This window comes from Dendrobates tinctorius, unplaced genomic scaffold (assembly GCF_039654945.1).
Source record: "Dendrobates tinctorius isolate UK_male_01 unplaced genomic scaffold, ASM3965494v1 ptg000004l, whole genome shotgun sequence".
Classification (NCBI taxonomy): Eukaryota; Metazoa; Chordata; class Amphibia; order Anura; family Dendrobatidae; genus Dendrobates; species Dendrobates tinctorius.
In genome coordinates, this window is record NW_027361672.1 from 23,008,101 (window position 1) to 23,022,895 (window position 14,795).

The 14,795-nt window shown below is 43.2% G+C and overlaps 1 protein-coding gene across 3 annotated transcripts in view; it reads right to left on the reverse strand.

The window, feature by feature from the left end:
- ZNF236 (zinc finger protein 236) overlaps positions 1–14,795 on the reverse strand; it is a 235,408-nt gene that overhangs the window by 177,366 nt on the left and 43,247 nt on the right. For all 3 annotated transcript variants that reach the window (XM_073566497.1, XM_073566490.1, XM_073566480.1), the window contains exons 6-8: positions 8,110–8,282; positions 5,426–5,572; positions 4,789–4,860 (exon numbers count right to left, since the gene is read on the reverse strand). In XM_073566497.1, the coding sequence (XP_073422598.1) occupies positions 4,789–4,860; positions 5,426–5,572; positions 8,110–8,282 (392 nt within the window). The remainder of the gene's footprint in view (positions 1–4,788; positions 4,861–5,425; positions 5,573–8,109; positions 8,283–14,795) is intronic.

Below are 14,795 nucleotides of genomic sequence, written 5' to 3' on the forward strand. Positions count from 1 at the left end.
TGCTATAGCTGCGATCGGATAACCACAATGTATTGTACTATGCAAAAGCTTTAGGTAGGTGTGGAAATAGATGCTGAAAAGTAAGCATGCTTTCAAAAATACAAGTGGAAATCGTTCATTTATTTCACTTAACAAAATGCAAAATAAATGAACAATAAAGGAATCTAAAGGCCCTTTTACATTTAGCGATGCACCAGCGATCCAACCAGCGATCCGACCCGGTCAGGATCGCTGGTGCATCGCTAAATGATCGCTAGTGAGCTTTCATACAGAAAGATCTCACAGCGATGCAGCAGCGACGCAGCGCACGATACTTACCATTCACACACAGCGATCCTGCGTCCTCCCGCCCGCGTCCACGCGTCGCTCGTCGTCACAGCAGGAAGCCCAGCAGGAAGCGCCCGACGAGAAATGGAGCCGGACATTCTCGCGCGATCAGCGATGGACAGCGGGGGAGCCGGTCGCTGGTAAGTATCACACATAGCGATATCGCTAGCAATATCGCTATAACGTCACAAAACCAGTGACGTTTTAGCGATATTGCTAGCGATATTGCTTAGTGTAAAACCCCCTTAAGATACATCAATATTTGGTGCGACCACACTTTGCCTTCAAACCCGCATCAAAGCATCAACTCTTCTAGGTACACAGGCGCACAGTCTTTACAGGAACTGGACAGGGAGCAAACATCTTGGAGAACTAACTACAGATGTTCTGCGCTATAGGCTTGTGTAAATCCTTCTGTTTCTTCATATACTCCCAGACAGATGACGAGGTTGAGATCAGGGCTGTGGTGGCCATACCATCACTTCCAAGGCTTCCTGTTCTTCTTTCAGTTGAAGATAGTGCTTAAAGGGAATCTTTCAGCAGGTTTTTGCCACCTAATCTGACAGCAGCATAGCATAGAGACAGAGGCCCAGAGATGTGTCACTTACTGGGCTGCTTAAGAAAAATCACTATATTATCACTAGCAGATTGTCATTAGAGGTCTAGTAAACCTGCTGCCAGGTATCAAGCATATTCATGCGCTCAGTATAACGCCGCCAGCACCATTTATTGACAGCGTTCTGTCCATGTGCAGTGTGAACACAGAAAGTTGCCACTGTATATGGGAAGAAACCTGTCAGTGATGTGGGCATGGTTATATAGAGCTCAGCATTCAGAGAACTGGTAGATCTGCAACAGATAAAACGGGGATTTTATCAAAATGACAACAAGCGGCCTAGGAAGCCACACATCACTGAAAACAGTGTCTGTCCCTACATCATATTGCACTCACATAGGGGAGTAAAATCTGATGACAGATTCCCTTTAATAACACAGGCTATATGTTTTGGGACGTTGTCCTAAGGCAAAATAATTTGCAGCCAATCAGACACCTCCCTGATGGTATCGCACGATGGATAAGTATTTGCATGTATTTGTCAGCAATGAGGACACCATTATTCCTGGCTAAATCCCTAATTACATTTGCTAACATGCAGCCCAAATATGGTAGTAACCTCCACTATGCTTCACTGTTGGTTGCAGACCCTCATTATTGCACCACTTTCTAGCCCTTATGTGGCAAATATTTCACATTTTGACTAATCAGACAAGAGCACTTGCTGCCATTTTTCTGATCTCCAGTTCCTATGTTTTTGTGCATCGTTGAGTCCCTTGGCCTTTGTTTCCATGCGGAAGGCAAGGTCTTGGGCCACAATTCTTCCATGAAGACCACTTCTGGCACCACTCCATTGTGACTGAAGTTATCATCGTTGTCCATTTCTTCAAGTCCTCAATGCTGGGAACCACATGCAGATACTTTTTCATCAGACAGTACCATCACCATTTTTTTTTATCTACACATGCTTAAAACTTTTTCACAGTGTTATATTTCATACGGTCTTATCAAATGAGTTGATAGCCTGTAAGTACGTATGAGATACATCCTTGGTAGGGAAATCCTTTCTGTTCTAAAGGACAGAGGGATTTTTAAGTTATTGTATACCAACCAGTGATTAAGGATCAACTGCAGAGGTGACTGGTCTAATAGGTAAAAAGCACAGTGCTGACAAGATCTTTCCTGTAGAGCTTGTAAGTGCTGCACTGATGCTATCTGAATCTGCACAGCTTCAGTACTTCTTCAATGCTGCAGCATTGGCGAGGTCACAGCTTGGACGAGCAGTGCGACAATGCTGTTGGTCTGAACTGTGAATGAGGACCACACTGCCGCTTGGCAAGCCAGGAAGCGGTGTGCTTCTGAAGATTAATTTTGAAACAAACACTTTAAAATCCTATCCTATGATGGGTTGGTATGGCATGTATAATTAATCTGAATAAAGCTAGATCTGGGATTAAATTAAATGGGTTTTTAAATGGAGGAGGAAATGGGAGTAATATTGAGTATTCCCAAAATATGGCGCAGTGTTTCCATCATCTATATTTCAACAGGAACTTCCTATCAAAAATGCCACAACCTCTAATTTTCATGAATTACCTAATGTTAATACTGACATTACATCCTTACTATTAGGCCACGTTCAGTATTTGGTCAGTATTTCACATCAGTATCTGTAAGTCAAAACCAGAAGAGGAACAATAGGAGGAAAGGTAGTATAGAAACACTTCACCACTTCTGTATATTTCACCCACCCCTGGTATAGCCTTACTAATACTAAAGTAAAATACTTACCAATACTGTGTGAACATGGCCATAAATAAATATGAATATAACCCAGCTAGATTTCACATGAAATACTACATCTTAAACAATGAAGCCGACTTCAAATTCACATATAAAAATATTACACAAAAATTCTCGAAGAATCCCCAACCTTTCAACACATGGTTTATGCTTCCCTTATATAATCTCCTGGATTACCATAATATAACACCACGAATATCCAATGTATTATCTCTCTTGAGCAAAATAAACTTTCAAAAACTTTCTCCATTACAGTTAAAATACACACATCGAAGAACAAGAAATCTTGAAATCTATGCGGTCAATTATAAGCAGAAACATATTGGGGATCGGGTTCAAATCTTAAAAGGGGTTATCCATTTGACTTTGATTTTGTAGCACTTACAAATACAAATATATATAAATATTACAGGCTCTCGTTATTGGCGTACCTTCCTCACAGGCTACTTAGCTTTCCTGATTCCCAAAAGTATTCTAATTAAGGAGAAGATGAACCACTGATGGTAGCAAAGCTCCGTAAACCCTTCTCTTTCCTGATATGTTAGCTTTCTCTTTATTCCCTCATACAAATTAGACTAATGTTGCCCATATTAAACGATATCGATAGGTTCGGTCAACAGTCTTAAGTATTTGTTGGCCCCCGACAGATGATTGCTGGGAAGGTTAAGGATCTCACATGTCTGATTTCAGACTGCAGGTCCTTTTGTTCTCCTTGAGATAAGCTACCACCGGAGAAGTCTGGCAGTGGGTTTATCATAGAGAACAGGAGCACTTGGCAGAGTGAGCGCTCATGTATGGGAGAGGTGGGCATGAGAGCTCCTGGCCGAATGATCCGTCCAAATGTCATTTGGCCAATATCTTTCAAATCTGTATGGCGGGAAGCCTGAGCAAGTCATCGGTAAATAAACCTCTTGAGCCTCTTCAAAGATCACAATCCCACCATTTGTTAGCAGAGCATTATATGTTGTGGAGAATAGGCCCATGACATTACATCTACATCACAGAGAGGCAATTATTTTTGTCTCATAAGCTCTCCTTACTATCCATGGCTAGAATAAAAAGGCTGAACAAAACCTGGGTAAAATAACAAAATGCGGACCTCAGCTAAGCTTTCTTTCCCTACAATTGCCATCATTTCCTGGCATGTAATATTTAGGTTGTGACTCGTTGTACAGTTAGTGTTTGAAAAATAAAACACACCTAAGGAAAACTTAATTTTTAATAAAACTTTTACTCCCACTTTTAACTCACACCCTTATCTTCCATTTTCCATTTGGCTTGTATTTATTCTCTAGGTGGACACAATGGGTCCAATTCATCATTGCAATTTTTTTTTTTACTTTTTGCCTCGTGGTACTCCTTAATGTTTTTTGTGCCAATCTCTTCAAAATGGCACACGTGGATTACAAATTTTGCGGAAAATAAAAAAACGCTCTTTATTTTTGCCTTTAACCTGTTTTGTGACTTTTAAAGCACAAAAAGCAGCATGATCCTCTAACCGGTCACAAAGTGTATGCAGAAAACTTCAGACGTACCAAAAATAACTCCAGGGAGAAAAATAAAGTACATCTGCACAAAAATATTTAGAGACTTATTTTAAAAAAAAGTTTCTTGATGAATCAGCCGAAAACATCTGAAACTCCCAATTCTTGCCCATAAAAGCGGAAAAAAGGTAAACATAAAAAAGGAGCAAATGAAAAGAATCCAAAAACGGCAAAAAATTCTCAGATTATTATACTGGAGGCTATGCATAGTCCTGTAAGTAATGGTTATGTATTGAATAAAAGGAAGAAAAGTTATGAGAAGGAAGTTACCATGAAATGAGACTACAAGAAAACTTTATACAATGTCACTTATTTGCATGATTGCAAGTGGATATGAATACTTCTAGAAAGAATAGACGAAGCAAATGATTGACTGTAATAGCAGTAAAACTTTAATCAACGCAGAAATTCATTTCTTCTCAGACCTTGGAAAATAGAAAAGCCACTAATCTATAAAACATCGATTTGATGCCAGCAGTCCACAACGCATAAAAAAGGAAACTGGGGAAAAAGAAAGACAATTATAACATGAGTTTATTTTAAATTTATGGTACTTACATTTTTCCATTTTTCATCAGGAGACGGCTGCATGAGATTTCCATCAGATATTGCAGATGGCTGTGAGGTTTCCTTAAAAGAGAGATATTAACTAATTAATGATTAATGACAATCCAGATTTTTTTCTACAAATATCTAAGTTCGTAGAAAACAGAGAAAAGCTAAAACTCTAAAATACTTTCTGGACCACTTTCTCCCCTAGTGGTTAAGTATGTAAGTGCTATTTACTTACACATCGGAAAGTGAGCAGTGCTGATGATGCTCAACATACCTTCTAGGACCTACTCTATCCAGTAAAATTAAAAGTCAGCAGTGCCGCTCACTAACTAATGTAGAAGGGAGTGGTGCTAAACAACCATTTTAAAGGCATCTTAAATTTACACATACACAGAACCGTACACAAATTAGTACCCATGATAAAATAACTGAACCCAACAATGAGAGATCAGCAATTTACCATAGCCAGATGTGACGCTCCAGTGGTTTGAAGGTCAGCAGTGTCTTACTAATGTGGACGTGTGTAATGCTAAACAACCCTTTTAAAAGCGTCTTAAATTGACACATACACAGAACCGTGCACAAGTTAGTACCGATGATAAAATCACTGAACACAACCATAAAGAAGCCATCAATTTACCATAGTCACATGTGATGTTGCTCCGGGGGTTTGAGGTGCAGCCTGGGTTCCCAATACATGCATTTTACTAATATGAGTGTTGAGACTGCCCAGGCTCTTGAATACACAGCTGCAATCTAAGCAGTGATAAGTAACTCCATTCTTTACCTAAAATATGAGAGGAAAAAAGCTTAATGGGATACATAGAAAAAGGGTTTGTACTAACAGGCTTTTGTTAAAAAAAATTAAAATTGTATCTATTGAGTGACATGCTGAACTGATATTTAGAAAATGTTCAGCAAACGTATTACAGCAGTTTAGCAAATTGCACTAAGTATCCACCTCCTTCCTCCCCCCATTACTTGCTAGTTTCTCATCTATCTGCAGCCTCTACCTCTCTTGCCTGTCTATTAGAATCACTCCTTGCTACAACTGAGTGTTAACACACTCCACCGTCTTGCCACCACCCCACATAGAGCGACCGCTCTGATCCTGGCTAACCTAAAGGCATAAGTGACCATTACCTAATTCAGGACAGCCCTTAGTTCAGAACTACTACGGGCATACTCACTGTTCCTATTTTGATCATAAGGACCACATCCTTCATGAACCACTACATTGTGCAAGGCGACTTATGTGATCAAGGTCTCTTGAATGACCGAAACGTCATTCTGTCGCAATCACTATAAGAGCACTTGTTTTCAATAAATTCCACTAATAAGCAAATACTCCTTAAGTGTATGTGTGCAGTGATTCTAATAGACATTTATGTGGGACTCACGAGCCTCCTTCACTAGCACCATACCCCCGTACCCAGGCCCGGATTGGCAATATAACCAACCGGGCATTTTCCCGCTGGGCCGCTGTCACGTGGGCCGCGGGCGGCAGCGCCCGATCATCAGGCCGCTTGCCAGCTGCTGCGGCCACTGTGACTCCTGCCGCCACGCCCCCCTCACGCACCCCATCCTCGCCCTAGCATGAGACTCCCCCCCCCCCCCCGCAGCCACTCACAGCGTCGCACTCGCTTGCCTGCTCGCTCTGTTCACAGGACCTGTGATGAGGTCACAGGAGGGGAGGAGTCAGGGGGTCACATGATCAGGAGCCTTTGTCCAGACCCCCCGATCATGTCACCCCCCTGACTCCGCCCCTCCTGTGACCTCATCACAGGTCCTGTGCGCACAGCCTTGCCTCTTGGTGTCTGCAAGACTGCTTTGCTGTTGTCATGGTGCTGGTTGAGGTAAGTATGTGTGGGGTCAGGATTTACAGTGTGGATGTAGCAGAGCTGTGTGTGTATGAGGTGTACGGAGCGGAGCCGTGTGTGTACGAGGTGTACAGAGCGGAGCCGTGTGTACGAGGTGTACGGAGCGGAGCCATGTGTACGAGGTGTACAGAGAGGAGCCGCGTGTGTGCGAGGTGTACGGAGAGGAGCCGCGTGTGTACGAGGTGTACAGAGAGGAGCCGCGTGTGTACCAGGTGTACGGAGAGGAGCCGTGTGTGTGTACGAGGTGGAGCCGCGCGTGTACGAGGTGTACGCGCGCCGCAGTCTTTGTCCATCTTTCCCTTCTTCAAAAGTTGGGGGGTATGATAGGGGCAGCTATGACCAGGGGGTCTGGTTGCCCAATAGAGAGCAGTTCTGCCAGGAATTCTGTAATCATGCATACAAAAGGGGACAGAGGTTTGGGAGGAGTACTGTACCTAAAAGCAATAAATAGGACTGAGCTGAAATACTGGGCACAGCTGTGACTACATGTTATATAGTCGTGTTAATCTCCTCTCACTTCTTGTAACCTACAAGTGTACAAAGATATTATATAGTCACCATGTGACTAGTGGGCCTGTGTAACTTCAAATGCCAGGGCTGAATTTTAGTCCCAGTCCGGCCCTGCCCGTACCTATCGTGTGCTAGCCATTGAATCTCATACCTCTCTTGCCTGTGTGCTTCATGTGCAAAATAGAAAAGATAATGTGTACTATTCCCTATTTTATTCTATCCCACCCATATAGGTGAATTCTCTGTTCTCCTCTGTAGGTGCTTGTTCATCTTTACAGCTCGATCTGCCACTGTGCCTACGATTTCTGTGCTGGGACAGATCTACACTTATAGTAAGCTTTACTACGCCAGACATAACACACTCAGCTCTGCTACACCAGACACAATACACTCAGCGCAACAGTGATTTCAATCCAAAACTGCAGTAAGCAGCCCAGTAGGTCACACATCACTGGAAGCAGGGTCTCTGCCCCTATATTAGGCTGCTCTCAGATAGGGTGACAAAAACCTGGTGGCAAATTCCCTTTAAAGTGAGGTTGTAAGGAGCAGATGATGGAGCCTAGCATAGTGGCTCTAGGAGAGCTCTTCAAATTGGTCCACTGATCAAACAATGGAGAAAAATCTCAATGTATAATAAAAATAGAATTTTCTCCACTACTTTCATTCACCGCTGTATTATACTGTATTTACTAGACTGCCAACACCCGCCATGTCAACAACTCAAAATGCCGTCAAAACCTCCCAGTACAGTACCATAATTCATGTCTATATCAATGCAAAATAGACTAAACTGCTGCAGTAGTGTACACTAGAGAAAATGCTGCGGAATGACTAACGCGTCACCATTCACAAGTCATTATTCCTAGCATTTCCTTCTGCCACTTTTGTCAGATCAGTCTGAAAATAGACAGTAACTAGATGGCTGTGCATTTACCTCTGAATGAACTCGCTGAATGTGAGACTGGAGATTGCCTTTCTGGGAAAAGGCGGCTGGACAAAAAGAGCAGGCGTGAGGCTTCTCCCCTGTATGCTTCACCATGTGTGTGGCCAGCGCCCCCTTTTGGTTAAAAGCTTTTCCACATAGGTTACATTTGAAGGGTCTTTCACCTGAAGGAAAAATGTGGAAAAAAAAAAAAAAAAATTATATATATATAAGGAAAAATGTGGAAAAAAAAAAATATATATATATATATATATATATATATATATCTGTCAAGAATTGGACTGATTTTCAGATATGTATGCAATAATATGTGGTACGTTGAAAATGCTAGAAGGTGGTCCAATCCAGAATAGTAAACAGATGTAAACCTCAGCACCCAAACCAGATGTGGAGAACAGAAGAATTTTATTTAAACAGACCAATAGATCAAAAGTAATTTTAATGTTTTGGTCCTATACCTGGACCTTCATCAGAATGGGGCGGATAGTACAGAGTGAAGGATAAATGACATTAGCGCTGTAGTAGACGCAACGTCAAACCAGTTATAGGACCGAAACGTTAAATAAAATACTTCAGTCCTCCATATTCTCTGAGTGACGAGTTTCACATCTATTTGCTTTAGGCCCCATCACACGTCCGTATAAAACCAGTAGCGGCGTCATCAGTGTTTTGGATCAGTGTGCCTTCAAGTGATTTTCTGGAATGGATAAAGCTTCTCCTATACTTTCCATGTTAAACACGAACAGCACATGAACGGCACACAGATGCCATCCTATGCTGTATGTGGCTTTCATGGACTTGTGCTGGCCATGCTATCAGAAAAAAACCCATGTGAAAACACAGACATGTGAAGGTTACCATAGGCTATAATGGGTATGTGTGGTATCCGTGAAATTTAGAAAAAAAAAAAAAACACAGATGCCACACGTACATGTGAAGGATGCCTTAGAGGTATGGTCATCTTGAGACACAATTTCACAGTTTAATTCATAGTAAAGGTAAAGGCTATGTGTTAATCTAACTATATATTAAAAAATGGCAATTAAATGGGGAAATTTATTAAAATCAATAAGATTAAACTAGACATTCTGAAAATGCACCAAATTTATCACAGTAGCAGGCATTGGCGCTGTCCACCTAGACAGTGCCCTGCCTCAATAAAACTCAATGGATGCATTCTCATCTATGCAATCGTTCACAAAGATGGCGCTGAATCTGTCTCAATAGCTCCCTGCTCCATATTGAATAATAATTGAGAATCTGATATCAAGTCAGGTTCATTCTCCTAAATAACAGGGGAAAGAAGTGTTTCAAGGGTGATTTGAGCAACAGTCATGGAACCACAGGATCAAAATTCAGGTGTCACAACTCTGTTGTTGGAATACCTGGAGCAAGGGGCTCCTTCCCTGTCCCTAATGCTAGGGGCGCCCTAGCTATCTCTTCTCCCCGACTTACTTCTGATGGTGGAGACGCCGAGGCCACGTACCTTGTTGAACTCCTGAATCAGCCCTATATCTGTACCCCTTCCCCATCCAGGAAAGCGGGGTGTAATTGTGTATGTGTATACACAAATAAGGAAGGGCGTACAGGGATAAAAGGAAAAATGCCTATCATACAAATAGGCACTCACAGACAGAGGAACACCAGGGAGAAATGGATTGTAAACCAAATAGAGGAAGAGGATTTCCAAACAGCCAAAAAGTCCAAGCAACAGTCACAGATCAACACTCCAAACGCCTCTAAAAAACAATTGACTCCTCCACTCCACACCAGGCAGTACAAGACCAACACTGGCATTCCAGATTGCCAGAGGCAAATATACAGTATATAGCAGAGGAGAGTGGCCAATTGGCCAATACTGCACAGTTGAGTTCATCCAAGCAGGGAGGGTTCAGAGACTCTAACAGTTTCACCAATGCACTGCTAACAGAAACCTGCACCATTTCATATGAAGGAGACGTGCTTCTAATAAGTGCAGGCATACGTAAAATCAGACGCGGTGGTCTTCTGGACCCTCTCTGTCATGGTAAACCCGTGACATCACGTATCTACATTTCTAACAGTACAGTACACAATCCAGAGGAGCCTTATGTTGACAAAAAGAGGTGAAGTAAAATGCAAAGTGACATGCGTGTTGAAAAGCACCATTTGCTTTACATTACAATACGATACTTTCCATATCATATTGTGGGAAAATATTTCCAACATGTACTGTCTCACAGGGACATTTCCCACATCTAATCACACTTTTACTGAAGAGTTCTGTATGTTCATATATTTTGTACCTTTTCATAATTTACACATTTTTTCCTGAATGGAACATTTTGTAAAAAAGAAAAAATAAAATCAAGGAAAATCGTAATGCTATTCAAAATACCTTGGGCTCTCTAAATGTCCTGGACGTGCTGTAGTGCAGCGGGGTTGGTGCAGTGTTACAGACAGGCAGTGACCCAGCAAAGTTCAAAGCAAAACGTATTTAATGTCCAAACTCACAGAAATAAACAGCACACGCCATCCTCCAGATCACAGCCAGGAAACAAGACAGTCAACATTCGAGACAAGTTGCCATGGGCGACTGCACTACTGTGCTACGCTGAGGGGAGCCAGGACTTTTGGCTTCGCTTGGCTCCATGTTACCTCACACAGGCTGAGCTCTGCAGAGCCTCCTGCTCTGCTCGCTTGCAAACCAAAAACTGACATACCCAAACTTCAGCTGCAGGGATTTTTACAAGGAACCTGTGGCCGTAGGCCATATGGAAAACCCGTCTGGGAAGGAAACGGACCTCCCCACTACCATCATGAAGTCCGTTTCAAAAATAAAAGCCCATGGCATAAGTCTGCCTTGGACAAATAGCTTGCCCAAGACCAACACTCACTATTATTTTGCATTGCAATCACGGCTATGCACATAGCGACCCTCGTGTATGACACCAGTCACTGCCTCCTCTGAAATAAACTCCAGATGAGGCATGCCTCCTCATTAGAAGCCATTCCAGATGACTACCTGATGAAGCTGTTTGAAAGAAATCCAAGGGTGTATAAAGCTGTCATCGGACTTAGGGGGGCTATTATGAGAAATATAAGGATTAAAGGGGTGTTCCCAAGAAAAAAGCTCATTTTAATCCATAGATTTTGGATTAATAATAATAACTTCCACAATTGGATGTGTTAAATAAAATGTTCCTGTGCCGAGATAATCTTATCAATGTGCCCCTGCTGTGTACTGTGTAATGGCCGTGTCCTGGATGTGTTTATTTAGGCACGTCCAATTGTGGAAATTATTATTATTCCAAGATGTATTGATTAAAATCAACTTAAATTGAAACTTTGTTTGTGGAAAAAAACCCTTTAAAGAGAGATCCTAAAAGATGTGTAAGCAAGACAACACCTATCCATGTCTCTGTCATAATAAAAGAGGGATAATTTGCCAGGGAAAGGGAAGTAACCTACGCGTACTGGAATAATGGCTTTTATGTGAGGTTGTCCTGAAGAAGGAGTAGGTATGATTCTGAAACGCGTTGAAAATAAATCAGCATTTATTACTTATTATTCCAGTAAGTGCAGTCTTCCTGGCAAATTATTCCTGTTCAATATCTTGGAAAGCTGAAGTATCTGGATTACAGGCTCTTTAGTGGTTGTGAGCGCTTATACCTTTACCTTGGCTTGTTTTACGCGAATAAGACCCTATTGCGCCTTTTTGCATTTTATCTGATAATAAAAGAGAGACTATGCTCATCTACAAGCCAGAAATCTGCTAGAATGACCAGCACCAGCACCCTTGGTTAGAACCATGTCTGCAGATGGTTCAGTGTCAGTGGTTATGTCTAGAGAATGAGTTAACTTGATAATTGCCAAACAAGGCTCAGTGATAAAGGAATAGCAGTTTTGAAAGCACACACATTGTAGAGATCAAATGTTGCCAGAACTCACAGTGTTAGGCTGATGACGTCACCAGTGGAGGCTTTGGTCTTCTGTCATAAATTCTGTCGACCATCAAAATAAGTGAAATCATAGTGCAAGCCAGTGAACCTGACGCAGGATTGAGCCTTTCATTATCAGCTGTGGTCTCAATCAGGGCCGTATTTGGTGTTCATGCTGCCCTAGGCACTCTAAGTCGTGACGCCCCTTACTGATAAGTCATACTAAATGTGCCCATATCTTTAGATATTAGTTAAAGTCCCCGTACACACCAGACTAATGTCGACCAAACTCGCCTGTATCACCAGGTTCGACTGACAGTCTAAGGGACATGCGTATGAGAAGTCACCTGGGTTTCATCCAGGAAATTGGACAGCACCTGGACGCAGTCAGACAGCTGAATAACACGGACGACGACGATCGCAATGCTTGGACTTTCCGAAAGCGGCTCTCGTCACCCGAGTATAAGAGGTGTATAGAAATATGCTCAGGTCAGGAGAGCCGCTGGTCATGACAGTCATCCCAGTTATACGGCCTCCTGACTGTGCCTCAGGCTAAGGTCCTGCAATGAGTATTTTGCTACATGAGATTTATTGCATTTCCGCACATATAGCCTCAGTAATCCCATATGTACCCCCATATATAGCCCTGCATATGTACCCCTGAAACCAACACATATATCCCTCAACCCCTCATGTATCTCTTCAACCCCCCACATAGTCCTGCATATGTATCCCCATATATTCCACAACCCCCTTATAGCAATGCATATGTACCCCCATATAGCCTTGCAACCCCACAGCCCTCCAAATGTACTCCCACATAGTCCTGCAACCTCACAGTCCTCCATATGTACCCCCCATAGCTTTACAACCCCCATGCCCTGCATATGTATCCCCATATAGCTCTGCAACCCCACAGTCCTCCATATGTACCCCCATAGTCCTGCAACCTCACAGCCCTACATATGTACCCCAATATATAGCCCTGCAAATATACCCCCACATAGTCCTGCATATGTACCCCCATATATACCCCCACATACTGTAGTCCTGCAACTCTCATATAGCCCTTCATATATATCCCCCATTTAGTCCAGCAACTCCCATATAGCCCTGCATATGTACCCCCCATATAGCCCTGCATATGTACCCCCCCATATATAGTCCTGCAACCCCACAGCCCTCCATAATGTATCCCCACATAGCCCTGCACCCTCCCAGGCACAGGGTGGGCAGGGTGATGAGTGACGGGTGATGCCCGCAGACAGGAGCTCGGGTGCAGACGGGTGGTGACTTGGGCAGTGCAGACGGCGGCGGGTAGCAGACCTTGCGGCAGGCGGGCACCGTGTGACTGACGGTGGTGGTGGAGGATGCATGGCGTGGTCTCACCTGCCTCCTCCCAGGCTCCGGCGCCATTCTCTCCTCTGATCTTCTCCCCATATCCCCCAGCATTGACCCGTTATGTCTGGCTGCTCCTGGAGATGATGATGTCACCAGGCCGGGCGTGTACACCACGCTGTGCTGCCCTCCATGCTCCCAGAGCCACCGACAATCCCGCTGTTTTCCAGGTACAGGCCGTGCTCCCTCCAACTGCCGAGCATTTGCCATCAGAGGTGACAGAGCATCACCAGGGGTGGGGTCATCCTTTCCCAACCTATCACATACACTAATCATAGGAAGGGGCAGGCATTAGTGATGTAAATGGGCGTGTCCGTGTGTTCACTTTTCTCCACTGTGTCCTAAAGCCTCCATGTCTATCCCCGGACTTAAGAAAAACACAAAACCATGCTCAGGTGCCGCCCTCCGCATCCTGGCGCCCTAGGCACATGCCCTCGAGTGCCTAGTGGTAAATATGGCCCTGGTCTCAATGTAGGTAGACAGAACTTTACTGTATTAAAGAGACTGCTACTAGATTTTTACACCTAGTTTGAAAGCAGAATAATGTAGGGGCAGAAATCCTGATTCCAGCGATGTGTCACTTACTGGGCTACTTGCCGAAATGTGGATAAAATCACAGTTTTAATCAGCAGGGGAATATCACTAGAGGACTAGTAAACCTGCTACCAGGTATTCAAGCATATTCATGAGTTCCGCATAACCTTGGCCCCAGAACTGATTGGCAGCTTTCTGTTTAAACTGTGCATAGGCAGAAAGCCACTAATTAGTTGTAGGTGCAGGTCATACACAGCTCAGGATTCAGAAATATGGTAAATCTGCAGTAGAAAAAACAGATATTATCAAAACTGCAAAATAGCAACCCAGTAGCTGACACATCATTGCAATAGTGCTCTTAGACGAGGTTAGCAAAAACCTAGTGCCAGATTCCCTACGAGAGCTTGTGGAGTGGGGTTCCAATTGCCTCTGTGTCAGTGTTATAGATGGCACTGTCAATGACTCACAGTAGCATTTAAGCGGAGCAAGTGTGTGCACTGGGTTTTCATGGCAGCCAATAGCCTGTTGAACGGCCCCAATCTTGGAACTGGCTGTCTGTGTGCTGTTCTCTACTTTCTCTGACAATTAATTTAGCAGAGGTTCAGCATATGCAACTCGGCTCCATTCAAGACGGGGCTCTGCAGATTCAAAGCCCTATTGTTGGGGTCACTGGAGGCTCCTCAGTGATCTAGTAAAGTATCGCTTTTCGTGGACACAGGATAACTTGCTATTTTGGGAATAAACCTGTAAGAGATCAATACTTACACACAGTACTTTTATGCCATTTTACAGTAAAGATTTTAGACTTGTTTCAATAAACATAGA